This window comes from Coturnix japonica, unplaced genomic scaffold (assembly GCF_054131305.1).
Source record: "Coturnix japonica strain WE unplaced genomic scaffold, WE-NBRP24 Scf050, whole genome shotgun sequence".
Lineage (NCBI taxonomy): Eukaryota > Metazoa > Chordata > Aves > Galliformes > Phasianidae > Coturnix > Coturnix japonica.
The window spans coordinates 2,186,079-2,213,845 of NW_028188953.1; the positions used below are offsets into that span (position 1 = coordinate 2,186,079).

The following is a 27,767-nucleotide window of genomic DNA, read 5'->3' on the forward strand; positions in this document are numbered from 1 at the left end:
TGGGGCACAAAGGGATCTATGGGGTCTATGGGGCACATTGGAATCTATGGGGCTCATTGGAATCTATGGGGCACATTGAAATCTATGGGTCACATTGGAATCTATGGGGCACACTGGAATCTATGGGGGCACAGTAGGATCTATGGGGCACAGTGGGGTCTATGGGGTCTCTATGGGGTCTATAGGGCACTGTAGGGTCTATGGGGCACATTGGGATCTATGGGGCACATTGGAATCTATGGGGCACATTAAAATCAATGGGTCTCAATGGGGCTCAGTCCGTTTCCCATTCGAGTCACCGCGCGGCTCTGTTCTCCCTGGAAACAACTGACGTCACCGTCGCTACCGCACGCGATTGGCTGAAACCCTTTAGTTACTCATAGGGGGGGGTCGGCGCCCTATAAGTCCCCCCCCCACCCCATAACTCAATCCACCCCATTCCCACCCCACAACTTGTAGGGCGAGGAGCTGGACATGGCGGCGCTGAGAGGAGCTGCGGCCCCATTGATCATCATTGGGGTCCTGGGGGGCGTCGGGGCCGTCCTGAGTGCGTGGGGAGGGGTCCTAAAGGGGGGGGGGGGGGGGGTCCCATAGAAGTTATGGGGTTTCTATGGGGTGGCTATGGGGCTGAGGGGGTCCCATAGGAGTTATGGGGCTGGGGGGGGTCCCATAGGAGTTATGGGGTTTCTATGGGGTGGCTATGGGGCTGGGGGGGTCCCATAGGAGTTATGGGGCTGGGGGGGTCCCATAGGAGTTATGGGGCTGGGGGGGATCCCATAGGAGTTATGGGGTGGCTATGGGGCTGGGGGGGTCCCATAGGAGTTATGGGGCTGGGGGGGGTCCCATAGAAGTTATGGGGTGGCCCTATAGGACTTATGGGGTGGCTATGGGGTGGCTATGGGGCTGGGGGGGTCCCATAGGAGTTATGGGGCTGGGGGGGGTCCCATAGGAGTTATGGGGTGGCCCTATAGGAGTTATGGGGCTGGGGGGGGTCCTATAGGAGTTATGGGGTGGCTATGGGGCGTCTATGGGGCTGGGGGGGGGGTCCTAAGGGGGGCTGGGGGGGTCCCATAGCAGTTATGGGGCGGCTATAGGGTGGCTATGGGGCTGGGGGGGATCCCATAGGAGTTATGGGGTGGCTATGGGGTGGCTATGGGGCTGGGGGGGTCCCATAGGAGTTATGAGGATGGGGTGGCCCCATAGGAGTTATGGGGTGGCTATGGGGCTGGGGGGGGTCCCATAGGAGTTATGGGGCTGGGGGGGGTCCCATAGGAGTTATGGGGCTGGGGGGGTCCCATAGGAGTTATGGGGCTGGGGGGGGTCCCATAGGAGTTATGGGGCTGGGGGGGGTCCCATAGGAGTTATGGGGCTGGGGGGGGTCCCATAGGAGTTATGGGGCTGGGGGGGGTCCCATAGGAGTTATGGGGCTGGGGGGGTCCCATAGGAGTTATGGGGCTGGGGGGGGTCCCATAGGAGTTATGGGGCTGGGGGGGGTCCCATAGAAGTTATGGGGCTGGGGGGGGGTCCCATGGCACTTATGGGGTAGCCCCATAGGAGTTATGGGGTGGCCCTATAGGACTTATGGGGTGGCTATGGGGCTGGGGGGGGTTCTAAGGGGGGGGGGGGGGGGTCCCATAGAAGTTATGGGGTGGCCCCATAGGAGTTATGGGGATGGCGGGGGTCCTATAGGAGTTATGGGGCGGCTATGGGGCGGCTATGGGTCTAGGGGGGGTCCCATAGTGGCTATGGGGCAGCTATGGGGCAGCTATGGGGCTGGGGTGGGTCCCATAGCAGTTATGGGGGTGGCCCTATAGGAGTTATGGGGTGGCTATGGTGTGGCTATGGGGCTGGGGGGGTGTCCAAAGGGGGGATGGGTTGGTCCCATAGGAGTTATGGGGCTGGGGGGGGTCCCATAGAAGTTATGGGGTGGCCCTATAGGACTTATGGGGTGGCTATGGGGTGGCTATGGGGCTGGGGGGGTCCCATAGGAGTTATGGGGCTGGGGGGGTCCTATAGCATTTATGGGGCTGGGTTGGGGTCCCATAGGAGTTATGGGGCGGCTATGGGGTGGCTATGGGGCTGGGGGGGTCCCATAGGAGTTATGGGGCTGGGGGGGTCCCATAGGAGTTATGGGGCTGGGGGGGTCCCATAGGAGTTATGGGGTAGCCCTATAGGAGTTATGGGGCTGGGGGGGTCCTATAGCATTTATGGGGCTGGGTTGGGGTCCCATAGAAGTTATGGGGTTTCTATGGGGTGGCTATGGGGCTGGGGGGGTCCCATAGGAGTTATGGGGCTGGGGGGGTCCCATAGGAGTTATGGGGATGGGGTGGCCCCATAGGAGTTATGGGGTGGCTATGGGGCTGGGTGGGGTCCCATAGCACTTATGGGGCGGCTATGGGGTGGCTATGGGGCTGGGGGGGTCCCATAGAAGTTATGGGGTTTCTATGGGGTGGCTATGGGGCTGGGGGGGTCCCATAGGAGTTATGGGGCTGGGGGGGATCCCATAGAAGTTATGGGGCTGGGGGGGTCCCATAGGAGTTATGGGGTGGCCCCATAGCACTTATGGGGTGGCTATGGGGTGGCTATGGGGCTGGGGGGGTCCCATAGGAGTTATGGGGTGGCTATGGGGCTGGGGGGGGGGGGGGTCCTAAGGGGGGCTGGGGGTGGCCCTATAGGAGTTATGGGGCGGCTATGGGGTGGCTATGGGGCTGGGGGGGTCCCATAGGAGTTATGGGGCTGGGGGGGTCCCATAGGAGTTATGGGGTGGCCCCATAGGAGTTATGGGGGGCTATGGGGCAGCTATGGGGTTGGGGGGGGTCCCATAGGAGTTATGGGGTGGCTATGGGGCTGGGGGGGTCCCATAGGAGTTATAGGGCAGCTATGGGGCTGGGGGGGGGTCTAAGTGGGTCCCATAGCAGTTATGGGGTGGCCCCATAGGAGTTATGGGGTGGGTATGGGGCTGGGTGGGGTCCCATAGGAGTTATGGGGTGGCTATGGGGCTGGGGGGGGTCCTATAGTGGCTATGGGGTGGCTATGGGGCTGGGTGGGGTCCCATAGGAGTTATGGGGATGGGGTGGTCCTATAGTGGCTATGGGGTGGCTATGGGGCTGGGGGGGTCCTATAGTGGCTATGGGGTGGCTATGGGGTTGGGGGGGGGTCCCATAGGAGTTATGGGGTGGCCCCATAGCACTTATGGGGCGGCTATGGGGTGGCTATGGGACTGGGGGGGGTCCCATAGCAGTTATGGGGTGGCTATGGGGCTGGGGGGGGTCCTATGGTGGCTATGGGGTGGCTATGGGGCTGGGTGGGGTCCCATAGGAGTTATGGGGCTGGGGGGGGTCCCATAGGAGTTATGGGGCTGGGGGGGGTCCCATAGGAGTTATGGGGCTGGGGGGGTCCCATAGGAGTTATGGGGCTGGGGGGGGTCCCATAGAAGTTATGGGGTTGGGGGGGTCCCATAGAAGTTATGGGGTGGCCCTATAGGACTTATGGGGTGGCTATGGGGCTGGGGGGGTCCCATAGGAGTTATGGGGTGGCTATGGGGCTGGGGGGGGGGGGTCCTAAGGGGGGCTGGGGGTGGCCCTATAGGAGTTATGGGGTGGCTATGGGGTGGCTATGGGGCTAGGGGGGTCCCATAGGAGTTATGGGGTTGGGGGGGTCCCATAGGAGTTGTGGGGATGGGGTGGACCCATAGGAGTTATGGGGCGGCTATGGGGTGGCTATGGGGCTGGGGGGGTCCCATAGGAGTTATGGGGCGGCTATGGGGTGGCTATGGGGCTGGGGGGGTCCCATAGCAGTTATGGGGTGGCCCTATAGGACTTATGGGGTGGCTATGGGGTGGCTATGGGGCTGGGGGGGTGTCCAAAGGGGGGATGGGTTGGTCCCATAGGAGTTATGGGGCTGGGGGGGGTCCCATAGGAGTTATGGGGCGGCTATGGGGTGGCTATGGGGCTGGGGGGGTCCCATAGCAGTTATGGGGCGGCTATAGGGTGGCTATGGGGCTGGGGGGGTCCCATAGGAGTTATGGGGTGGCTATGGGGCTGGGGGGGTCCCATAGGAGTTATGGGGCTGGGGGGGTCCCATAGGAGTTATGGGGCTGGGGGGGGTCCCATAGAAGTTATGGGGTTGGGGGGGTCCCATAGAAGTTATGGGGTGGCCCTATAGGACTTATGGGGTGGCTATGGGGTGGCTATGGGGCTGGGGGGGTCCCATAGGAGTTATGGGGCTGGGGGGGTCCCATAGGAGTTGTGGGGATGGGGTGGACCCATAGGAGTTATGGGGCGGCTATGGGGTGGCTATGGGGCTGGGGGGGTCCCATAGGAGTTATGGGGCGGCTATGGGGCGGCTATGGGGCTGGGGGTGGTCCCATAGGAGTTATGGGGTGGCTATGGGGCTGGGGGGGTCCCATAGCACTTATGGGGTGGCTATGGGGCTGGGGGGGTCCCATAGTAGCTATGGGGTGGCCCCATAGGAGTTATGGGGTGGCTATGGGGATGGGGGGGGTCCCATAGCAGTTATGGGGTGGCCCTATAGGAGTTATGGGATGGCTATGGGTCTGGGTGGGTCCTATAGCAGTTATGGGGTGGCCCCATAGGAGTTATGGGGTGGCTATGGGGCTGGGGGGGTCCCATAGGAGTTATGGGGCTGGGGGGGATCTGGGTGGGTCCCATAGGAGTTATGGGGTGGCTATGGGGCTGGGGGGGTCCCATAGGAGTTATGGGGCTGGGGGGGGTCCCATAGGAGTTATGGGGTGGCTATGGGGCTGGGGGGGGTCTAAGTGGGTCCCATAGCAGTTATGGGGTGGCCCTATAGGAGTTATGGGGTGGCTATGGGGCTGGGGGGGTCCCATAGGAGTTATGGGGCTGGGGGGGGTCCCATAGGAGTTATGGGGTGGCCCTATAGGAGTTATGGGGCTGGGGGGGTCCTATAGCATTTATGGGGCTGGGTTGGGGTCCCATAGGAGTTATGGGGTTTCTATGGGGTGGCTATGGGGCTGAGGGGGTCCCATAGGAGTTATGGGGCTGGGGGTGTCCCATAGGAGTTATGGGGTGGCCCCATAGGAGTTATGGGGTGGGTATGGGGCTGGGGGGAGGAGTTATGGGGCTGGGGGGGTCCTATAGCATTTATGGGGCTGGGTTGGGGTCCCATAGGAGTTATGGGGTTTCTATGGGGTGGCTATGGGGCTGAGGGGGTCCCATAGGAGTTATGGGGCTGGGGGGGGTCCCATAGGAGTTATGGGGTGGCTATGGGGCGGCTATGGGTCTAGGGGGGGTCCCATAGTGGCTATGGGGCAGCTATGGGGCAGCTATGGGGCTGGGGTGGGTCCCATAGCAGTTATGGGGTGGCCCTATAGGACTTATGGGGTGGCTATGGGGTGGCTATGGGGCTGGGGGGGTCCCATAGGAGTTATGGGGCGGCTATGGGGCTGGGGGGTCCCATAGGAGTTATGGGGCTGGGGGGGTCCCATAGGAGTTATGGGGCTGGGGGGGATCCCATAGAAGTTATGGGGTTGGGGGGGTCCCATAGGAGTTGTGGGGCTGGGGGGGTCCCATAGGAGTTATGGGGTGGCCCTATAGGACTTATGGGGTGGCTATGGGGCTGGGGGGGTCCCATAGGAGTTATGGGGCGGCTATGGGGTGGCTATGGGGCTGGGGGGGTCCCATAGGAGTTATGGGGCTGGGGGGGATCTGGGTGGGTCCCATAGGAGTTATGGGGTGGCTATGGGGCTGGGGGGGGTCCCATAGGAGTTATGGGGTGGCTATGGGGCTGGGGGGGTCCCATAGGAGTTATGGGGCAGCTATGGGGCTGGGGGGGGGTCTAAGTGGGTCCCATAGCAGTTATGGGGTGGCCCTATAGGAGTTATGGGGTGGGTATGGGGCTGGGGGGGGTCCCATAGGAGTTATGGGGTGGCTATGGGACTGGGGGGGTCCTATAGGAGTTATGGGGTGGCTATGGGGCTGGGGGGGTCCCATAGCAGTTATGGGGCTGGGGGGGTCCCATAGCAGTTATGGGGCTGGGGGGGATCCCATAGGAGTTATGGGGTGGCTATGGGGCAGGGGGGGTCCCATAGGAGTTATGGGGCTGGGGGGGTCCCATAGCAGTTATGGGGTGGCCCTATAGGAGTTATGGGATGGCTATGGGTCTGGGTGGGTCCTATAGCAGTTATGGGGTGGCCCCATAGGAGTTATGGGGTGGGTATGGGGCTGGGTGGGGTCCCATAGGAGTTATGGGGTGGCCCCATAGGAGTTATGGGGTGGCTATGGGGTGGCTATGGGGCTGGGGGGGTCCCATAGCACTTATGGGGTGGCTGGGTGGGTCCCATAGCAGTTATGGGGTGGCTGTGGGGCTGGATTCATTTGGGTTCCATTGACCCCATACAACCCATACAACCCTATAGAGCCCCAAATGACCCTATAGATCTCCATAACTCCACTGACCCCCAACCACACTGACCCTAAATGACCCTAATAACCCCATATAACCCTATAGAGCCCCAAATGACCCTATAGATCCCCATAACTCCACTGACCCCCAACCTGACTAACCCCATATGACCCTAATAACCCCATAGAACCCTATAGAGCCCCAAATGACCCTATAGACCCCCTTAACTGCACTGACCCCCAACCACACTGACCCTAAATGACCCTAATAACCCCATATAACCCCATATAACCCTATAGAGCCCCAAATGACCCTATAGACCCCCTTAACCCCACTGACCCTCAACCTGACTAACCCCATATGACCCTAATAACCCCATAGAACCCTATAGAGCCCCAAATGACCCTATAGACCCCCTTAACCCCCCTGACCCCCAACCTGACTAACCCCATAGGACCCCATACAACCCCATAGAACCCTATAGAGCCCCAAATGATCCTATAGATCCCCTTAACCCCCCTGACCCCCAACCTGACTAACCCCATAGGACCCCATACAACCCCATAGGACCCCATATAACCGCATATAACCCCATAGGACCCCATATAACCCCATAGAACCCTATAGAGCCCCAAATGACCCTATAGACCCCCTTAACGCCCCTGACCCCCAACCTGACTAACCCCATAGGACCCCATACAACCCCATAGGACCCCATATAACCGCATATAACCCCATAGGACCCCATATAACCCCATACAACCCTATAGAGCCCCAAATGACCCTATAGACCCCCCTAACCCCACTGACCCCCAACCTGACTAACCCCATAGGACCCCATATAACCCCATACAACCCTATAGAGCCCCAAATGACCCTATAGACCCCCCTAACTTCACTGACCCCCAACCACACTGACCCTAAATGACCCTAATAACCCCATATAACCCCATATAACCCTATAGAGCCCCAAATGACCCTATAGACCCCCTTAACCCCCCTGACCCCCAACCTGACTAACCCCATATGACCCTAATAACCCCATAGAACCCTATAGAGCCCCAAATGACCCTATAGACCCCCCTAACCCCACTGACCCCCAACCCCACTGACCCTATAGAACCCCAAAAGACCCTAAATGACCCTAATAACCCCATACAACCCCATATAACCCTATAGAACCTCACATACTGCTGCAGGCCGAGTTCTACCAGCGCTGGGAAGGCCTCGATTCCTCCTCGGCCTAGTTTGGGTTCCATTGACCCTAAATGATCCCTACTGACCCTAAATGATCCCTACTGACCCCAAAAGACCCTAAATGACACTAAACGACCCTAAATAACCCTAATAACCCTATAGAACCCTAATAACCCTATAGAACCCTATAGAACCTCACATGCTGCTACAGGCCGAGTTCTACCGCTGCTGGGTAGGCCTCGATTCCTCCTCGGCCTAGTTTGGGTTCCATTGACCCTAAATGATCCCTACTGACCCCATACAACCCTAATAGCCCTATATAACCCCATAGAACCCTAATAACCCCATAGAACCCCATAGAACCCCATAGAGCCCCACGTGCTCCTGCAGGCTGAGTTCTACCAGCGCTGGGAAGGCCTCGATTCCTCCTCGGCCTAGTTCTGGTTCCATTGATCCTAATAACCCCAAACGACCCTAAATGACCCCAAAAGGCCCCAAAAGACCCTAAATGACACTAAACGACCCTAAATAACCCTAATAATCCCATATAACCCCATAGAGCCCCACATACTCCTGCAGGCCGAGTTCTACCAGCGCCGTGAAGGCCTCGATTCCTCCTCGGCCTAGTTCAGGTTCCATTGACCCTAAATGATCCCTACTGACCCTAAATGATCCCTACTGACCCTAAATGACCCCAAAAGGCCCCAAAAGACCCTAAATGACACTAAACGACCCTAAATAACCCTAATAACCCCATATAACCCTATAGAATCCCACATACTCCTGCAGGCCGAGTTCTACCAGCGCTGGGAAGGCCTCGATTCCTCCTCGGCCTAGTTCGGGTTCCATTGACCCTAAATGATCCCTACTGACCCTAAATGATCCCAAAAGGCCCCAAAAGACCCTAAATAACCCTAATAACCCTATAGAACCCTATAGAGCCCCACGTGCTGCTACATGCTGAGTTCTACCGGTGCTGGGTAGGCCTCGATTCCTCCTCGGCCTAGTTCGGGCCTAGTTCGGATTCCATTGATCCTAATAACCCCATACAACCCTATATATACTCTCTGACCCTATATCTCCTCTCTGACCCCATAGAACCCCATATACTCCTCCAGGCCGAGTTCTACCAGCGCTGGGAAGGCCCGGATTCATCCTCAGCTCAATTCGGGTTCCATTGACCCCATACAACCCCATAGAACCCTATACAACCCTATAGAGCCCCAAATGACCCTATAGACCCCCCTAACTTCACTGACCCCCAACCACACTGACCCTAAATGACCCTAAATGACCCCAAAAGACCCTAAATGACCCTAATAACCCCATATAACCCTATAGAATCCCACGTGCTGCTGCAGGCTGAGTTCTACCAGCGCTGGGAAGGCCTCGATTCCTCCTCGGCCTAGTTCGGGTTCCATTGACCCTAAATGTTCCCTACTGACCCTAAATGATCCCTACTGACCCCAAAAGACCCCAAAAGACCCCAAAAGACCCTAAATAACCCTAATAACCCTATAAACCCTATAGAACCCCATGTACTGCTACAGGCCGAGTTCTACCAGCGCTGGGTAGGCCCGGATTCCTCCTCGGCCTAGTTCGGGTTCCATTGACCCTAAATGATCCCTACTGACCCTAAATGATCCCTGATGACCCCATACAACCCTAATAGCCCTATATAACCCCATAGAACCCTAATAACCCCATAGAACCCCATAGAACCCCATAGAACCTCACATGTTCCTCCAGGCCGAGTTCTACCAGCGCTGGGTAGGCCCGGATTCATCCTCGGCCTAGTTCAGATTCCATTGACCCCATACAACCCTAATAACCCCATATCTCCTTCTCTGACCCCATAGAACCCCATATACTCCTCCAGGCCGAGTTCTACCAGCGCTGTGATGGCCTCGATTCCTCCTCGGCCTAGTTCAGATTCCATTGACCCTACATGATCCCTACTGACCCCATACAACCCCATACAACCCTAATAACCCCATATCTCCTTCTCTGACCCCATAGAACCCCATATACTCCTTCAGGCCGAGTTCTACCAGCGCTGGGAAGGCCCGGATTCGTCCTCAGCTCAATTCGGGTTCCATTGACCCCATACAACCCCATAGAACCCTATACAACCCTATATATCCTCTCTGACCCTATATCTCCTCTCTGACCCCATAGAACCCCATATACTCCTCCAGGCCGAGTTCTACCAGCGCTGGGAAGGCCCGGATTCATCCTCAGCTCAATTCGGGTTCCATTGACCCCATACAACCCCAAACGACCCTAATAACCCCAAAAGACCCCCCTAACTCCACTGACCCCAAACCCCACTGACTCTAAATGATCCCAAAAGACCCTAAATGACCCCAAAAGACCCTAAATAACCCTAATAACCCCATAAAACCCTTGTCGATCCTATAGAGCCCCACGTGCGGCTACAGGCCGAGTTCTACCAGCGCTGGGAAGGCCTGGATTCAATTGGGTTCCATTGACCCTACATGATCCCTACTGACCCCAAAAGACCCTAAATGACCCTAAATGACCCTAATAACCCCATACAACCCTATAAAATCCCGTATAACCCTATATAACTTCTCTGACCCTATAGAGCCCCACATGCTCCTGCAGGCCGAGTTCTACCAGCGCTGGGAAGGCCCGGATTCAGTTGGGTTCCATTGACCCCATAAGACCCTAAAAGACCCTAAATGACCCTAACTGACCCTAAATGACTCTAATAACCCCATACAACCCTATAAAACCTCGTATAACCCTATATAACTTCTCTGACCCTATAGAGCCCCACATGATCCTCCAGGCCGAGTTCTACCAGTGCTGGGAAGGCCAGGGATTCAGTTGGGTTCCATTGACCCTAATAACCCCATAGAACCCCATAGAACCCCATACAACCCCATACAACCCTATAACACCCCGTATAACCCTATATAACTTCTCTGACCCCATAGAACCCCATATACTCCTTCAGGCCGAGTTCTACCAGCACTGTGAAGGCCTCGATTCCTCCTCGGCCTAGTTTAGATTCCATTGACCCCATACAACCCCATACAACCCCATACAACCCCATACAACCCTAATAACCCCATATCTCCCTCTCTAACCCCATAGAACCCCATATACTCCTTCAGGCCGAGTTCTACCAGCGCTGGGAAGGCCCGGATTCATCCTCAGCTCAATTCGGGTTCCATTTCGATGGGGACGAGCTGTTCCACGTTGAACTCGATGCGGCTCAGACTGTCTGGAGGCTGCCGGAGTTTGGACGCTACGCCAGCTTCGAAGCACAGGGAGCCCTGCAGAACATGGCGGTGGGCAAACAGAACCTGGACATCATGATCCACAACTCCAATCGATCCCAAGAGGACTTTGGTATGGGATTTAGGATCAATATTAGGTTATAGGGTCGCTATAGGGTCATAGGGTTAATATGGTGTAATGACAGGGAATGGCCACCAGGGGGCGCTGATGAACATGGCGGTAGGCAAGGAGGAGAGTCCTCCACACAGGAGGACTTCGGGATGGGGTTATATGGGGTTATAGGGAGTCCTTACGGGGTTATATGGGGTTATATGGGGTCCTTATGGGGTTATAGGGTCAGTATGGGGTCCTTAGGGGGTCATTAGGGGGTAATTATGGGGTTAAATGGGGTTTATTATGGGGTTATATGGGGTTATAGGGTCCTTGTAATGGCAGGGGATGGCCACTAGGGGGCGCTTGAAGAGCATGGCCAACCAGGAGGACTTCAGTATGGGATATAGGGTCACTATAGGGTTATATAGGGTTATATGGGGTTATATTGGGTCCTTATGGGGTTATAGGGTCACTATAGGGTCAGTATGGGGTCTGTATAGGGACTTTATGGGGTTATAGGGTCATTATAGGTTCAGTATGGGGTCCTTATAGGGGTTATTATGGGGTTAATATGGGGTTATTGGGTCATTATAGGGCCAGTATGGGGTCCGTATGGGGTTATATGGGGTCCTGAGGGGGTCCTTATGGGGTTATATGGGGTCCTTATTGGGTTATATGGGGTCCTTATGGGGTTATATGGGGTTATACGGTCACTTATGGGGTCTGTATGGGGTCCTTATGGGGTTATATGGGATCAATATAGGGTTATAGGCTTAATATGTTGTAATGATGTTCTATGGGGTTGACGACCCTATAACCCCATCTAACCCTTTATCCCCCCCTATCCAGTGGCCCCGGAGCTGTTCCTATTCCCTATGGATCCCGTAGACATCGACGAACCCAACGTCCTCATCTGTTACGCCGACAAGTTCTGGCCCCCCGTAGCCACGTTGGAATGGCGCCGTAATGGGGTTTTGGTGCGGGATGGGGTTTATGACAGCGTTTATTATGGCCGCCCCAATCTCTTGTATGGCAAGTTTTCCTACCTGCCCTTCGTACCCCAAAGGGGGGATGTGTACACGTGTGCTGTGAGGCACTGGGCTATGGAGGGACCCACACAGAGGCTATGGGGTGAGTTATTAGGGGTTATTATGGGGTTATGGGGTGAGATATGGGGTTATTAGTGGGTTATTAGGGGATATTATGGGGTTATGGGGTGAGTTATGGGGTTGTGGGGTGAGATATGGGGTTATTAGGGGGTTATTAGGGGATATTAGGGGGCTATGGGGTGAGATATGGGGGTTATGGGGTGAGATATGGGGTTATTAGGGGGGTATAGGGTGAGATATGGGGTTATTAGGGGATTATTAGGGGTTATTAGGGGTTATTAGGGAGATATGGGGTAAGATATGGGGATATTAGGGGGCTATGGGGTGAGATATGGGGTTATTAGGGGGCTATGGGGTGAGATATGGGGGTATTAGAAGGCTATGGGGTGAGATATGGGGGTATTAGGGGGATATGGGGTGAGATATGGGGGTATTAGCCCATTATTAGGGGTTATTAGGGGTTATTAGGGGGCTATGGGGTGAGATATGGGGGTATTAGGGGGGTATTAGGGGATATTAGGGGGCTATGGGGTGAGATATGGGGTTATTAGGGGGATATAGGGTAAGATATTAGGGTTATTAGGGGATTATTAGGGGTTATTAGGGGTTATTAGGGGGCTATGGGGTGAGATATGGGGTTATTAGGGGGATATGGGGTTGTGGAGTGGGATATTGGGGGGATATGGGGTGAGATATGGGGTTATTAGGGGGCCATGGGGTGAGATATGGGGTTATTAGGGCCTAAAAGGGCAAGATATTAGGGTTATTAGGGGTTATTAGGGGTTTATTAGGGGTTATTAGGGGTTATTAGGGGGATATTAGGGGTTATTAGGGGGATATGGGGTGAGATATGGGGTTATTAGGGGGTTATGGGGTGAGATATGGGGTTATTAGGGGGTTATGGGACGTCTATACGTGTGCTGTGAGGCACTGGGCTATGGAGGGACCCACACAGAGGTTATGGGGTGAGTTATGGGGTGAGATATGGGGTGGGATATGGGGTGAGATATGGGGTTATTAGGGGGTTATGGGGTGAGATATGGGGTTATTAGGGGGCTATGGGCTGAGCTATGGGGTTATTAGGGGCTATTAGGGGGCTATGGGGTGAGCTATGGGGTTATTAGGGGCTATTAGGGGCTATTAGGGGGCTATGGGGTGAGCTATGGGGTTATTAGGGGCTATTAGGGGCTATTAGGGGGCTATGGGGTGAGCTATGGGGTTATTAGGGGGCTATTAGGGGCTATTAGGGGGCTATGGGGTGAGCTATGGGGTTATTAGGGGCTATTAGGGGCTATTAGGGGGCTATGGGGTGAGCTATGGGGTTATTAGGGGCTATTAGGGGCTATTAGGGGGCTATGGGGTGAGCTATGGGGTTATTAGGGGCTATTAGGGGCTATTAGGGGGCTATGGGGTGAGCTATGGGGTTATTAGGGGCTATTAGGGGCTATTAGGGGGCTATGGGGTGAGCTATGGGGTTATTAGGGGCTATTAGGGGCTATTAGGGGGCTATGGGGTGAGCTATGGGGTTATTAGGGGCTATTAGGGGCTATTAGGGGGCTATGGGGTGAGCTATGGGGTTATTAGGGGCTATTAGGGGCTATTAGGGGGCTATGGGGTGAGCTATGGGGTTATTAGGGGCTATTAGGGGCTATTAGGGGGCTATGGGGTGAGCTATGGGGTTATTAGGGGCTATTAGGGGCTATTAGGGGGCTATGGGGTGAGCTATGGGGTTATTAGGGGCTATTAGGGGCTATTAGGGGCTGTTCCACGTTGGAATGGCGCCGTAATGGGGTTTTGGTGCGGGATGGGGTTTATGACAGCGTTTATTATGGCCGCCCCAATCTCTTGTATGGCAAGTTTTCCTACCTGCCCTTCGTACCCCAAAGGGGGGATGTGTACACGTGTGCTGTGAGGCACTGGGCTATGGAGGGACCCACACAGAGGCTATGGGGTGAGTTATGGGGTGAGATATGGGGTTATTATGGGGTTATTAGCCCATTATTAGCCCATTATTAGGGGTTATTAGGGGTTATTAGGGGGTTATGGGGTGAGATATGGGGTTATTAGGGGTTATTAGGGCCTAAAAGGGCAAGATATTAGGGTTATTAGGAAATTATTAGGGGTTATTAGGGGATATTAGGGGGCTATGGGGTGAGATATGGGGTTATGGGGTGAGATATGGGGGTATTAGGGGGGTATTAGGGGATTATTAGGGGTTATTAGGGGGATATTAGGGGGCTATGGGGTGAGATATGGGGTTATTAGGGGGCTATGGGGTGAGATATGGGGTTATTAGGGGGATATTGGGGGTTATTAGCCCATTATTAGGGGTTATTAGGGGTTATTAGGGGGCTATGGGGTGAGATATGGGGTTATTAGGGGGGTATTAGGGGATATTAGGGGGCTATGGGGTGAGATATGGGGTTATTAGGGGGATATAGGGTAAGATATTAGGGTTATTAGGGGTTTATTAGTGGGTATTAGGGGTTATTAGGGGGATATTAGGCGGTATTAGGGGTTATTAGGGGGATATGGGGTGAGATATGGGGTTATTAGGGGGTTATTAGGGGATATTAGTGGGATATGGGGTGAGATATTAGGGTTATTTGGGAGTTATTAGGGGATATTAGCCCATTATTAGCCCATTATTAGGGGCTATTAGGGGCTATTAGGGGCTGTTCCACGTTGGAATGGCGCCGTAATGGGGTTTTGGTGCGGGATGGGGTTTCTGACAGCGTTTATTATGGCCGCCCCAATCTCTTGTATGGCAAGTTTTCCTACCTGCCCTTCGTACCCCAAAGGGGGGATGTGTACACGTGTGCTGTGAGGCACTGGGCTATGGAGGGACCCACACAGAGGCTATGGGGTGAGTTATGGGGTTATGGGGTGGGATATTAGCCCATTATTAGGGGTTATTAGGGGTTTATTAGGGGTTATTAGGGGTTATTAGGGGGCTATGGGGTGAGATATGGGGTTATTAGGGGGCTATGGGGTGAGATATGGGGGTATTAGCCCATTATTAGCCCATTATTAGGGGTTATTAGGGGATATTAGGGGGTTATTAGGGGGTATTAAGGGGTTATTAGGGGTTATTAGGGGGCTATGGGGTGAGATATGGGGTTATTAGGGGGATATTGGGGGTTATTAGCCCATTATTAGGGGTTATTAGGGGGTTATTAGGGGATATTAGGGGGCTATGGGGTGAGATATGGGGTTATTAGTGGGTTATTAGGGGTTATTAGGGGGTTATTAGGGGGTTATTAGGGGTTATTAGGGGGTTATGGGGTGAGATATGGGGTTATTAGGGGGCTATGGGGTGAGATATGGGGGTATTAGGAGGCTATGGGGTGAGATATGGGGTTATTAGGGGGTTATTAGGGGTTATTAGGGGATATTAGCCCATTATTAGGGGTTATTAGGGGTTATTAGGGGGATATGGGGTGAGATATGGGGTTATTAGGGGGGTATGGGGTGAGATATGGGGGTTATGGGGTGAGATATGGGGTTATTAGGGGGCTATGGGGTGAGATATGGGGGTTATGGGGTGAGATATGGGGTTATTAGGGGGCTATGGGGTGAGATATGGGGGTATTAGTCCATTATTAGCCCATTATTAGGGGTTATTAGGGGCTATTAGGGGGCTATGGGGTGAGCTATGGGGTTATTAGGGGGCTATTAGGGGCTATTAGGGGGCTATGGGGTGAGCTATGGGGTTATTAGGGGCTATTAGGGGCTATTAGGGGCTATTAGGGGGCTATGGGGTGAGCTATGGGGTTATTAGGGGCTATTAGGGGCTATTAGGGGGCTATGGGGTGAGCTATGGGGTTATTAGGGGCTATTAGGGGCTATTAGGGGGCTATGGGGTGAGCTATGGGGTTATTAGGGGCTATTAGGGGCTATTAGGGGGCTATGGGGTGAGCTATGGGGTTATTAGGGGCTATTAGGGGCTATTAGGGGGCTATGGGGTGAGCTATGGGGTTATTAGGGGCTATTAGGGGCTATTAGGGGGCTATGGGGTGAGCTATGGGGTTATTAGGGGCTATTAGGGGCTATTAGGGGGCTATGGGGTGAGCTATGGGGTTATTAGGGGCTATTAGGGGCTATTAGGGGGCTATGGGGTGAGCTATGGGGTTATTAGGGGCTATTAGGGGCTATTAGGGGGCTATGGGGTGAGCTATGGGGTTATTAGGGGCTATTAGGGGCTATTAGGGGGCTATGGGGTGAGCTATGGGGTTATTAAGGGCTATTAGGGGCTATTAGGGGCTATGGGGTGAGCTATGGGGTTATTAGGGGCTATTAGGGGCTATTAGGGGGCTATGGGGTGAGCTATGGGGTTATTAGGGGCTATTAGGGGCTATTAGGGGGCTATGGGGTGAGCTATGGGGTTATTAGGGGGCTATTAGGGGCTATTAGGGGGCTATGGGGTGAGCTATGGGGTTATTAGGGGCTATTAGGGGCTATTAGGGGGCTATGGGGTGAGCTATGGGGTTATTAGGGGCTATTAGGGGCTATTAGGGGGCTATGGGGTGAGCTATGGGGTTATTAGGGGCTATTAGGGGCTATTAGGGGGCTATGGGGTGAGCTATGGGGTTATTAGGTGTTATTAGGGGCTATTAGGGGGCTATGGGGTGAGCTATGGGGTTATTAGGGGCTATTAGGGGCTATTAGGGGGCTATGGGGAGAGCTATGGTGTTATTAGGGGCTATTAGGGGCTATTAGGGGGCTATGGGGTGAGCTATGGGGTTATTAGGGGCTATTAGGGGCTATTAGGGGGCTATGGGGTGAGCTATGGGGTTATTAGGGGCTATTAGGGGCTATTAGGGGGCTATGGGGTGAGCTATGGGGTTATTAGGGGCTATTAGGGGCTATTAGGGGGCTATGGGGTGAGCTATGGGGTTATTAAGGGCTATTAGGGGCTATTAGGGGCTATGGGGTGAGCTATGGGGTTATTAGGGGCTATTAGGGGCTATTAGGGGGCTATGGGGTGAGCTATGGGGTTATTAGGGGCTATTAGGGGCTATTAGGGGGCTATGGGGTGAGCTATGGGGTTATTAGGGGGCTATTAGGGGCTATTAGGGGGCTATGGGGTGAGCTATGGGGTTATTAGGGGCTATTAGGGGCTATTAGGGGGCTATGGGGTGAGCTATGGGGTTATTAGGGGCTATTAGGGGCTATTAGGGGGCTATGGGGTGAGCTATGGGGTTATTAGGGGCTATTAGGGGCTATTAGGGGGCTATGGGGTGAGCTATGGGGTTATTAGGTGTTATTAGGGGCTATTAGGGGGCTATGGGGTGAGCTATGGGGTTATTAGGGGCTATTAGGGGCTATTAGGGGGCTATGGGGAGAGCTATGGTGTTATTAGGGGCTATTAGGGGCTATTAGGGGGCTATGGGGTGAGCTATGGGGTTATTAGGGGCTATTAGGGGCTATTAGGGGGCTATGGGGTGAGCTATGGGGTTATTAGGGGCTATTAGGGGCTATTAGGGGGCTATGGGGTGAGCTATGGGGTTATTAGGGGCTATTAGGGGCTATTAGGGGCTATGGGGTGAGCTATGGGGTTATTAGGGGCTATTAGGGGCTATTAGGGGGCTATGGGGTGAGCTATGGGGTTATTAGGGGCTATTAGGGGCTATTAGGGGCTGTTCCACGTTGGAATGGCGCCGTAATGGGGTTTTGGTGCGGGATGGGGTTTATGACAGCGTTTATTATGGCCGCCCCAATCTCTTGTATGGCAAGTTTTCCTACCTGCCCTTCGTACCCCAAAGGGGGGATGTGTACACGTGTGCTGTGAGGCACTGGGCTGTGGAGGGACCCACACAGAGGTTATGGGGTGAGTTATTAGGGGTTTATTAGGGGATATTATGGGGTTATTAGCCCATTATTAGCCCATTATTAGGGGTTATTAGGGGGTTATTAGGGATTATTAGGGGGTTATTAGGGGTTATTAGCCCATTATTAGGGGTTATTAGGGGTTATTAGGGGGATATTAGGGGTTATTAGGGGGATATTAGGGGTTATTAGGGGGATATTAGGGGGATATTAGGGGTTATTAGGGGCTTATTAGGGGATATTAGGGGTTATTAGGGGGATATTAGGGGTTATTTGGGGTTTATTAGGGTTTATTAGGGGTTTATGAGCAGTTATTAGGGGTTATTAGGGGGTATGAGGTGAGATATGGGGTAATTAGGGGGTTATGGGGTGAGATATGGGGTTATTAGGGGGTATTAGGGGATATGGGGTGAGATATGGGGTCATTAGGGGGCATTAGGGGGATTATTAGGGGTTATTAGAGTGTTATTAAGGGTAATTAGGGGGTTATGGGGTGAGATATGGGGTTATTAGCCCATTATTAGGGGTTATTAGGGAATTATTAGGGGTTATTAGAGTGTTATTAGGGGTTATTAGGGGGTTATGGGGTGAGATATGGGGTTATTAGCCCATTATTAGCCCATTATTAGGGGTTATTAGGGGGTTATGGGGTGAGATATGGGGTTATTAGGGGTTATTAGGGCCTAAAAGGGCAAGATATTAGGGTTATTAGGGGTTTATTAGGGGTTATTAGGGGTTATTAGGGGTTATTAGGGGGCTATGGGGTGAGATATGGGGTTATTAGGGGGCTATGGGGTGAGATATGGGGGCTATGGGGTGAGATATGGGGTTATTATGGGGCTATGGGGTGAGATATGGGGTTATTAGGGGGCTATGGGGTGAGATATGGGGTTATTAGGGGGATAGGTGGTGAGATATGGGGGTATTAGCCCATTATTAGCCCATTATTAGGGGTTATTAGGGGGATATTAGGGGATATTAGGGGGTTATTAGGGGTTATTAGGGGGTTATTAGGGGTTATTAGGGGGTTATAGTGTAAGATATTAGGGTTATTAGTGTCTATAAGGGGTTATTAGGGGTTATTAGGGGATATTAGGGAATATTAGGGGTTATTAGGGGATATTAGGGGGTTATAGTGTAAGATATTAGGGTTATTAGCCCATTATTAGCCCATTATTTGGGGTTATTAGGGGTTATTAGGGGGTTATGGGGTGAGATATGGGGTTATTAGGGGATATTAGGGGTTATTAGGGATTTATTAGGGGATATTAGGGGATATTAAGGGTTTATTAGGGGTTATTAGTGTGTTATTAGGGGTTCATTAGGGCTTATTAGTGGTAATTATGGGTTATTAGTGTCTATTAGGGGTCTATTAGTGTCTATTAGGGGCCTATTAAGGCCTATTAAGGGCTATTAGGGGCCTATTAAGGGCCTATTAAGGCCTATTAAGGGCTATTAGGGGGCTATTAAGGCCTATTAAGGCCTATTAAGGCCTATTAAGGGCTATTAGGGCTTTATTAGGGCTTTATTAGTGTATTATTAGCGTTAATTAACGCCCATTATCCCCTATAGAGCCGGAAGTCCCGTTGCCGCCGTCGGATCGCAGCGCCACCTTGTGGTGCGCCGTGGGATTGGCGCTGGGCATTGTGGGAATCGCCGCCGGCACCGCGCTCATCCTGCGCGCCGTCAGGCGCAATACCGGCAACGGCCGCCAGAGGGCGCTGCTGTAACGGCGGCCTATTGAGGCCCATTGGGTCCCATTGAGGCCCATTGAGACCCTGCTGCGACCCATAGAGCTGCATTGAACCCCATTGAGCTTCATTGAACCCCACTGATTCCCATTGACAGCCATTGAGTCCCATTGAGATCCATTGAACCCCATTGAGCTGCATTGAACCCCACTGAGGTCCATTGAGTCCCATTGAGATCCATTGAGACCCATTTAGATCCATTGAGACCCTGCTGCGACCCATAGAGATCCATTGAACCCCATTGAGCTGCATTGAGTCCCATTGAGCTGCATTGAACCCCATTATTGAGCTGCATTGAACCCCATTGAGACCCTGCTACGACCCATTGAGACCCATTGTGACCCATAGAGACCCATTGAGACCCACACCGACCCATAGAGACCCATTGAACCCCATTGATTCCCATTGACAGCCATTGAGTCCCATAGAGATCCATTGAGACCCGCTGAGCTGCATTGAACCCCGCTGCGACCCATTGAGACCCATTGAGATCCATTGAGACCCTGCTGCGACCCATAGAGATCCATTGAGACCCATAGAGATCCATTGAGACCCATAGAGATCCATTGAGTACCATTGAACCCCACTGAGACCTGCTGAGACCCACACAGAGACCCACACCAACCCATAGAGAGCCACTGAGATCCATAGAGAGCCACTGAAACCCATTGTGCCCCATTGAGACCCACACAGAGACCCACTGTGACCCATTGTGACCCATTAAGACCCATTGAGACCCATTGAGATCCATTGAGTCCCATTGAGATCCATAGGGACCCACACCGACCCATAGAGACCCATTGAACCCCATTGAGCTGCATTGAACCCCATTGAGACCCGCTGCGACCCACACCGACCCATAGAGACCCATTGAGTCCCAATGAAATCCATAGAGACCCATTGAGCCCCACTGTGACCCATAGAGAGCCATTGAGACCCATTGTAATCCATAGAGACCCATTGAACCCCATAAGTGCTGCTGTACCAACAACGGCCGCCAGAGGGCGCTGCTGTAACGGCGGCCCATTGGGATCCATTGAGAGCCATTGAGTCCCATTGAGTCCCATTGAGATCCATTGAGACCCGCTGAGCTGCATTGAACCCCGCTGCGACCCATTGAGACCCATTGAGATCCATTGAGACCCTGCTGCGACCCATAGAGATCCATTGAGACCCATAGAGAGCCATTGAACCCCATTGAGCTGCATTGAACCCCATTGAGACCCACTGTGACCCACTGCAACCCATAGAGATCCATTGAGTCCCATAGAGACCCGCTGAGACCCTGCTGCGACCCATTGAGACCCACTGAGTCCCACTGAAATCCATAGAGACCCATTGAAACCCACTGTGACCCATAGAGACCCATAGAGACCCATTGAACCCCATAAGCGCTGCTGTACCAACAACGGCCGCCAGAGGGCGCTGCTGTAACGGCGGCCCATTGGGATCCATTGAGAGCCATTGAGTCCCATTGAGTACCACTGAGATCCATTGAGACCCTGCTGCGACCCATAGAGATCCATTGAACCCCATTGAGCTGCATTGAACCCCATTGAGCTGCATTGAACCCCATTGAGCTTCATTGAACCCCATTGATTCCCATTGACAGCCATTGAGTCCCATTGAGACCCCACTGCGACCCATAGAGACCCATTGAACCCCAGTGCGACCCATTGAGTCCCATTGAGTCCCATAGAGATCCACTGAGTCCCACTGAGTCCTGCTGAGCTGCATTGAACCCCATTGAGCTGCATTGAACCTCATTGAGACCCTTCTACGACCCATTGAGACCCATTGAGACCCATTGTAATCCATAGAGACCCACTGAGACCTATTCAGCCCCATAGAGACCCATTGAGATCCATAGAGACCCATAGAGACCCATTGAACCCCATTGGGTCCCATTGAGATCCATTGAGCCCCATTGAGTCCCATTGAGTCCCATAGAGATCCATTGAGTCCCATTGAGTCCCATTGAGGCCCATTGAGAGCCATTGAGACCCGCTGCGACCCATAGAGATCCATTGAGCTGCACTGAACCCCATTGAGACCCGCTGTGACCCACACCGACCCATTGAGATCCATTGAGACCCATTGAGATCCATTGAACCCCATTGAGCTGCATTGAACCCCATTGAGACCCGCTGTGACCCACTGCAACCCATAGAGATCCATTGAGACCCATTGAGATCCATAGCAGACCCTGCTGCGACCCATAGAGACCCATTAAGACCCATTGAGATCCATTGAGACCCATTGAGACCCATTGAGACCCACTGAGACCCATTGAGCACCACTGAACCCCATTGAGTCCCACACAGTGACCCATAGAGACCCATTGAACACCATTGAGACCCAATTAACCCCATTGAGACCCATAGAGACCCATAGAGACCCACACCAACCCATTGAGACCCATTGAAACCCATAGAGACCCATTGAACCCCATAAGCGCTGCTGTACCAACAACGGCCGCCAGAGGGCGCTGCTGTAACGGCGGCCCATTGAGAGCCATTGAGAGCCATTGAGTCCCATTGAGTCCCACTGAGTCCCATTGAGACCCATAGAGATCCATTGAGACCCATTGAACCCCATTGAGACCCATTGCGACCCATAGAGACCCACTGAGATCCATAGAGACCCATTGAGACCCACAGCACCCCACTGTGCCCCATAGCGCCCCATAGAGCCCCACACAGCACCCCATTGCGCCCCATAGAGCCCCACACAGCACCCCATAGCGCCCCATAGAGCCCCATAGCGCCCCATTGTGCCCCATAGAGCTCCACACAGCACCCCATAGCGCCCCATAGCGCCCCACACAGCGACCCATAGCGCCCCATTGTGCCCCATAGAGCCCCATAGCGCCCCACACAGCACCCCATAGCGCCCCATAGAGCCCCACACAGCACCCCATAGCGCCCCATTGTGCCCCATAGAGCCCCACACAGCACCCCATAGCGCCCCATTGTGCCCCATAGAGCCCCATAGCGCCCCATAGAGCTCCATACAGCACCCCATAGCGCCCCATAGATCCCCACACAGCACCCCATAGCACCCCATAGAGCCCCACAGCACCCCATAGCGCCCCATTGTGCCCCACACAGCACCCCATAGAGCCCCATAGAGCCCCATTGTGCCCCATAGAGCCCCACACAGCGCCCCATAGCGCCCCATTGTGCCCCATAGAGCCCCACACAGCACCCCATAGCACCCCATTGTGCCCCATAGAGCCCCACACAGCACCCCATAGCGCCCCATAGCGCCCCATAGAGCCCCACACAGCACCCCATAGCGCCCCATTGTGCCCCATAGAGCCCCATAGCGCCCCACACAGCACCCCATAGCGCCCCATTGTGCCCCATAGAGCACCCCATAGCGCCCCATTGTGCCCCATAGCGCCCCATAGAGCCCCATAGAGCCCCACACAGCACCCCATTGCGCCCCATTGTGCCCCATAGAGCCCCACACAGCACCCCATAGCGCCCCATTGTGCCCCATAGCGCCCCATTGTGCCCCATAGAGCCCCACACAGCGCCCCATAGCGCCCCATTGTGCCCCATAGAGCCCCACACAGCACCCCATAGCGCCCCATAGAGCCCCACACAGCACCCCATAGCGCCCCATTGTGCCCCATAGAGCCCCACACAGCACCCCATAGCGCCCCATTGTGCCCCATAGAGCCCCACACAGCACCCCATAGAGCCCCATAGCGCCCCATAGAGCCCCATAGAGCCCCACACAGCACCCCATAGCGCCCCATAGAGCCCCACACAGCACCCCATAGAGCCCCATAGAGCCCCACACAGCACCCCATAGCGCCCCATTGTGCCCCATAGAGCCCCATAGCTCCACACAGCACCCCATAGCGCCCCATAGAGCCCCACACAGCACCCCATAGCACCCCATAGAGTCCCATAGCACCCCATAGCGCCCCATAGAGCCCCATTGTGCCCCATAGCGCCCCATAGCACCCCATAGAGCCCCACACAGCACCCCACACAGCGCCCCATAGTGCCCCATTGAGCCCCATAGAGCCCCATAGCGCCCCACACAGCACCCCATAGCGCCCCATTGAGCCCCATAGCGCCCCACACAGCACCCCATAGCGCCCCATTGTGCCCCATAGAGCCCCACACAGCACCCCATTGTGCCCCATTGTGCCCCATAGAGCCCCACACAGCACCCCATAGCGCCCCATAGAGCCCCACACAGCACCCCATAGCGCCCCATTGTGCCCCATAGAGCCCCATAGCGCCCCATAGAGCACCCCATAGCACCCCATAGCGCCCCATTGTGCCCCACAGCGCCCCATTGTGCCCCATAGAGCCCCATAACACCCCATTGCGCCCCATAGAGCCCCACACAGCACCCCATTGTGCCCCATAGAGCCCCACACAGCACCCCATAGCACCCCATAGCGCCCCATAGAGCCCCACACAGCACCCCATAGCACCCCATTGTGCCCCACAGCACCCCATAGAGCCCCATAGAGCCCCACACAGCACCCCATAGCGCCCCATTGTGCCCCACAGCGCCCCATTGTGCCCCATAGAGCCCCACACAGCGCCCCATTGCGCCCCATAGAGCCCCACACAGCACCCCATAGCGCCCCATTGTGCCCCATAGAGCCCCATAGCGCCCCATAGAGCCCCATTGTGCCCCATAGAGCCCCACACAGCACCCCATAGCGCCCCATAGAGCCCCACACAGCGCCCCATAGCGCCCCATAGAGCCCCACACAGCACCCCATAGAGCCCCATAGCGCCCCATAGAGCCCCATAGCGCCCCATAGAGCCACACACAGCACCCCATAGCGCCCCATAGAGCCCCATAGCGCCCCATTGTGCCCCATAGAGCCCCACACAGCACCCCATTGCGCCCCATAGAGCCCCATACAGCACCCCATAGTGCCCCATAGCGCCCCATAGAGCCCCATTGTGCCCCATAGAGCCCCACACAGCACCCCATTGTGCCCCATAGAGCCCCACACAGCACCCCATAGAGCCCCACACAGCGCCCCATAGCGCCCCATTGTGCCCCATAGAGCCCCACACAGCACCCCATAGCACCCCATAGAGCCCCACACAGCACCCCATAGAGCCCCACACAGCACCCCATAGCGCCCCATAGAGCCCCATAACACCCCATTGCGCCCCATAGAGCCCCACACAGCACCCCATTGTGCCCCATAGAGCCCCACACAGCACCCCATAGCACCCCATAGCGCCCCATAGAGCCCCACACAGCACCCCATAGCACCCCATTGTGCCCCACAGCACCCCATAGAGCCCCATAGAGCCCCACACAGCACCCCATAGCGCCCCATTGTGCCCCACAGCGCCCCATTGTGCCCCATAGAGCCCCACACAGCGCCCCATTGCGCCCCATAGAGCCCCACACAGCACCCCATAGCGCCCCATTGTGCCCCATAGAGCCCCATAGCGCCCCATAGAGCCCCATTGTGCCCCATAGAGCCCCACACAGCACCCCATAGCGCCCCATAGAGCCCCACACAGCGCCCCATAGCGCCCCATAGAGCCCCACACAGCACCCCATAGAGCCCCATAGCGCCCCATAGAGCCCCATAGCGCCCCATAGAGCCACACACAGCACCCCATAGCGCCCCATAGAGCCCCATAGCGCCCCATTGTGCCCCATAGAGCCCCACACAGCACCCCATTGCGCCCCATAGAGCCCCATACAGCACCCCATAGTGCCCCATAGCGCCCCATAGAGCCCCATTGTGCCCCATAGAGCCCCACACAGCACCCCATTGTGCCCCATAGAGCCCCACACAGCACCCCATAGAGCCCCACACAGCGCCCCATAGCGCCCCATTGTGCCCCATAGAGCCCCACACAGCACCCCATAGCACCCCATAGAGCCCCACACAGCACCCCATAGAGCCCCACACAGCACCCCATAGCGCCCCATAGAGCCCCATAGAGCCCCATAGCACCCCAGAGAGCCCCACACAGCGCCCCATAGCGCCCCATAGAGCCCCACACAGCACCCCATAGCGCCCCATTGTGCCCCATAGAGCCCCATAGCACCCCATAGAGCCCCACACAGCACCCCATAGTGCCCCATAGCGCCCCATAGAGCCCCATTGTGCCCCATAGAGCCCCACACAGCACCCCATTGTGCCCCATAGAGCCCCACACAGCACCCCATAGAGCCCCACACAGCGCCCCATAGCGCCCCATTGTGCCCCATAGAGCCCCACACAGCACCCCATAGCACCCCATAGAGCCCCACACAGCACCCCATAGAGCCCCACACAGCGCCCCATAGAGCCCCACACAGCACCCCATAGCGCCCCATAGAGCCCCATAGAGCCCCATAGCACCCCAGAGAGCCCCACACAGCGCCCCATAGCGCCCCATAGAGCCCCACACAGCACCCCATAGCGCCCCATTGTGCCCCATAGAGCCCCATAGCACCCCATAGAGCCCCACACAGCACCCCATAGTGCCCCATAGCGCCCCATAGAGCCCCATTGTGCCCCATAGAGCCCCACACAGCGCCCCATAGCGCCCCATAGAGCCCCATAGAGCCCCATAGCACCCCATAGCGCCCCACACATCCCCCCCCCCGCCTGCCCCATAGATCCCCATTTCCCCCCTAAGGCTTTTGGGGGGTAATAAATGGGGTCGGACCCGATGTGCATCACAGGGTGTCTATGGAATCTATGGGGTCTATGGGGTCTATGGGGTCTATGGGGTCTATGGGGTGAGAAATCTATGGGGTCTATGGGGTCTATGGGGTCTATGGGGTCTATGGGGTCTATGGGATAAGGAATCTATGGGGTCTGTGGGGTCTATGGGATAAGGAATCTATGGGGTCTGTGGGGTCTATGGGGTCTGTGGGTCTATGGGGTGAGGAGTCTATAGGGTCTATGGGGTCTGTGGGGTCTATGGGGTCTATGGGGTCTGTGGGGTCTATGGGATAAGGAATCTATGGGGTCTATGGGGTCTATGGGGTCTGTGGGGTCTGTGGGGTCTATGGGGTCTATGGGGTCTGTGGGGTCTGTGGGGTCTATGGGGTCTATGGGGTCTGTGGGGTCTATGGGGTCTGTGGAGTCTATGGGGTCTATGGGGTCTGTGGAGTCTATGGGGTCTATGGGGTCTGTGGGGGTCTATGGGGTCTATGGGGTGAGGAATCTATGGGGTCTATGGGGTGAGGAGTCTATGGGGTCTGTGGGGTCTATGGGGTCTATGGGGTCTGTGGGGTCTGTGGGGTCTATGGGGTCTATGGGGTGAGGAATCTATGGGGTCTATGGGGTCTATGGGATAAGGAATCTGTGGGGTCTATGGGGTCTGTGGGGTCTATGGGGTCTATGGGGTCTGTGGGATAAGGAACCTATGGGGTGTATGGGGTCTATGGGGTGTATGGGGTGAGGAGTCTATGGGGTCTATGGGGTCTATGGGATAAGGAATCTATGGGGTCTATGGGGTCTATGGGGTCTGTGGGGTCTGTGGGATAAGGAATCTATGGGGTCTGTGGGGTCTGTGGGGTCTGTGGGGTCTATGGGGTCTGTGGGGTGAGGAGTCTATGGGGTCTGTGGGGTCTATGGGGTCTATGAGATAAAGAAATCTATGGGGTCTATGGGATAAGGAATCTATGGGGTCTGTGGGGTCTATGGGGTCTATGGGGTGAGGAGTCTATGGGGTCTATGGGGTCTATGGGATAAGGAATCTATGGGGTCTATGGGGTCTGTGGGGTCTATGGGGTCTGTGGGGTCTGTGGGGTCTATGGGGTGAGGAGTCTATGGGGTCTATGGGGTGAGGAGTCTATGGGGTCTATGGGGTCTGTGGGGTCTATGGGGTGAGGAGTCTATGGGGTCTATGGGGTCTATGGGGTCTGTGGGGTCTATGGGGTGAGGAGTCTATGAGGTCTATGGGGTTATGGGGTCTATGGGGTCTGTGGGGTCTATGGGGTCTGTGGGGTCTATGGGATAAGGAATCTATGGGGTCTGTGGGGTCTATGGGGTCTATGGGGTGAGGAGTCTATAGGGTCTATGGGGTCTATGGGGTCTATGGGGTCTATGGGGTCTGTGGGATAAGGAATCTATGGGGTCTGTGGGGTCTGTAGGGTCTGTGGGATAAGGAATCTATGGGGTCTATGG

The 27,767-nt window shown here is 55.1% G+C and overlaps 1 protein-coding gene across 1 annotated transcript; it reads left to right on the plus strand.

Moving 5' to 3' along the window:
• Positions 1 to 418: 418 nt before the first annotated feature.
• LOC107307384 (H-2 class II histocompatibility antigen, A-U alpha chain-like) lies at positions 419 to 26,308 on the plus strand. The gene is made up of 4 exons (XM_085532674.1): positions 419 to 547; positions 10,705 to 10,962; positions 11,794 to 12,075; positions 19,455 to 26,308. The coding sequence occupies exons 1-4, from the start codon at positions 475 to 477 to the stop codon at positions 19,610 to 19,612; spliced, it is 771 nt and encodes a 256-aa protein (XP_085388800.1). The 5' UTR covers positions 419 to 474; the 3' UTR covers positions 19,613 to 26,308.
• The last annotated feature ends 1,459 nt before the right edge of the window (positions 26,309 to 27,767 follow it).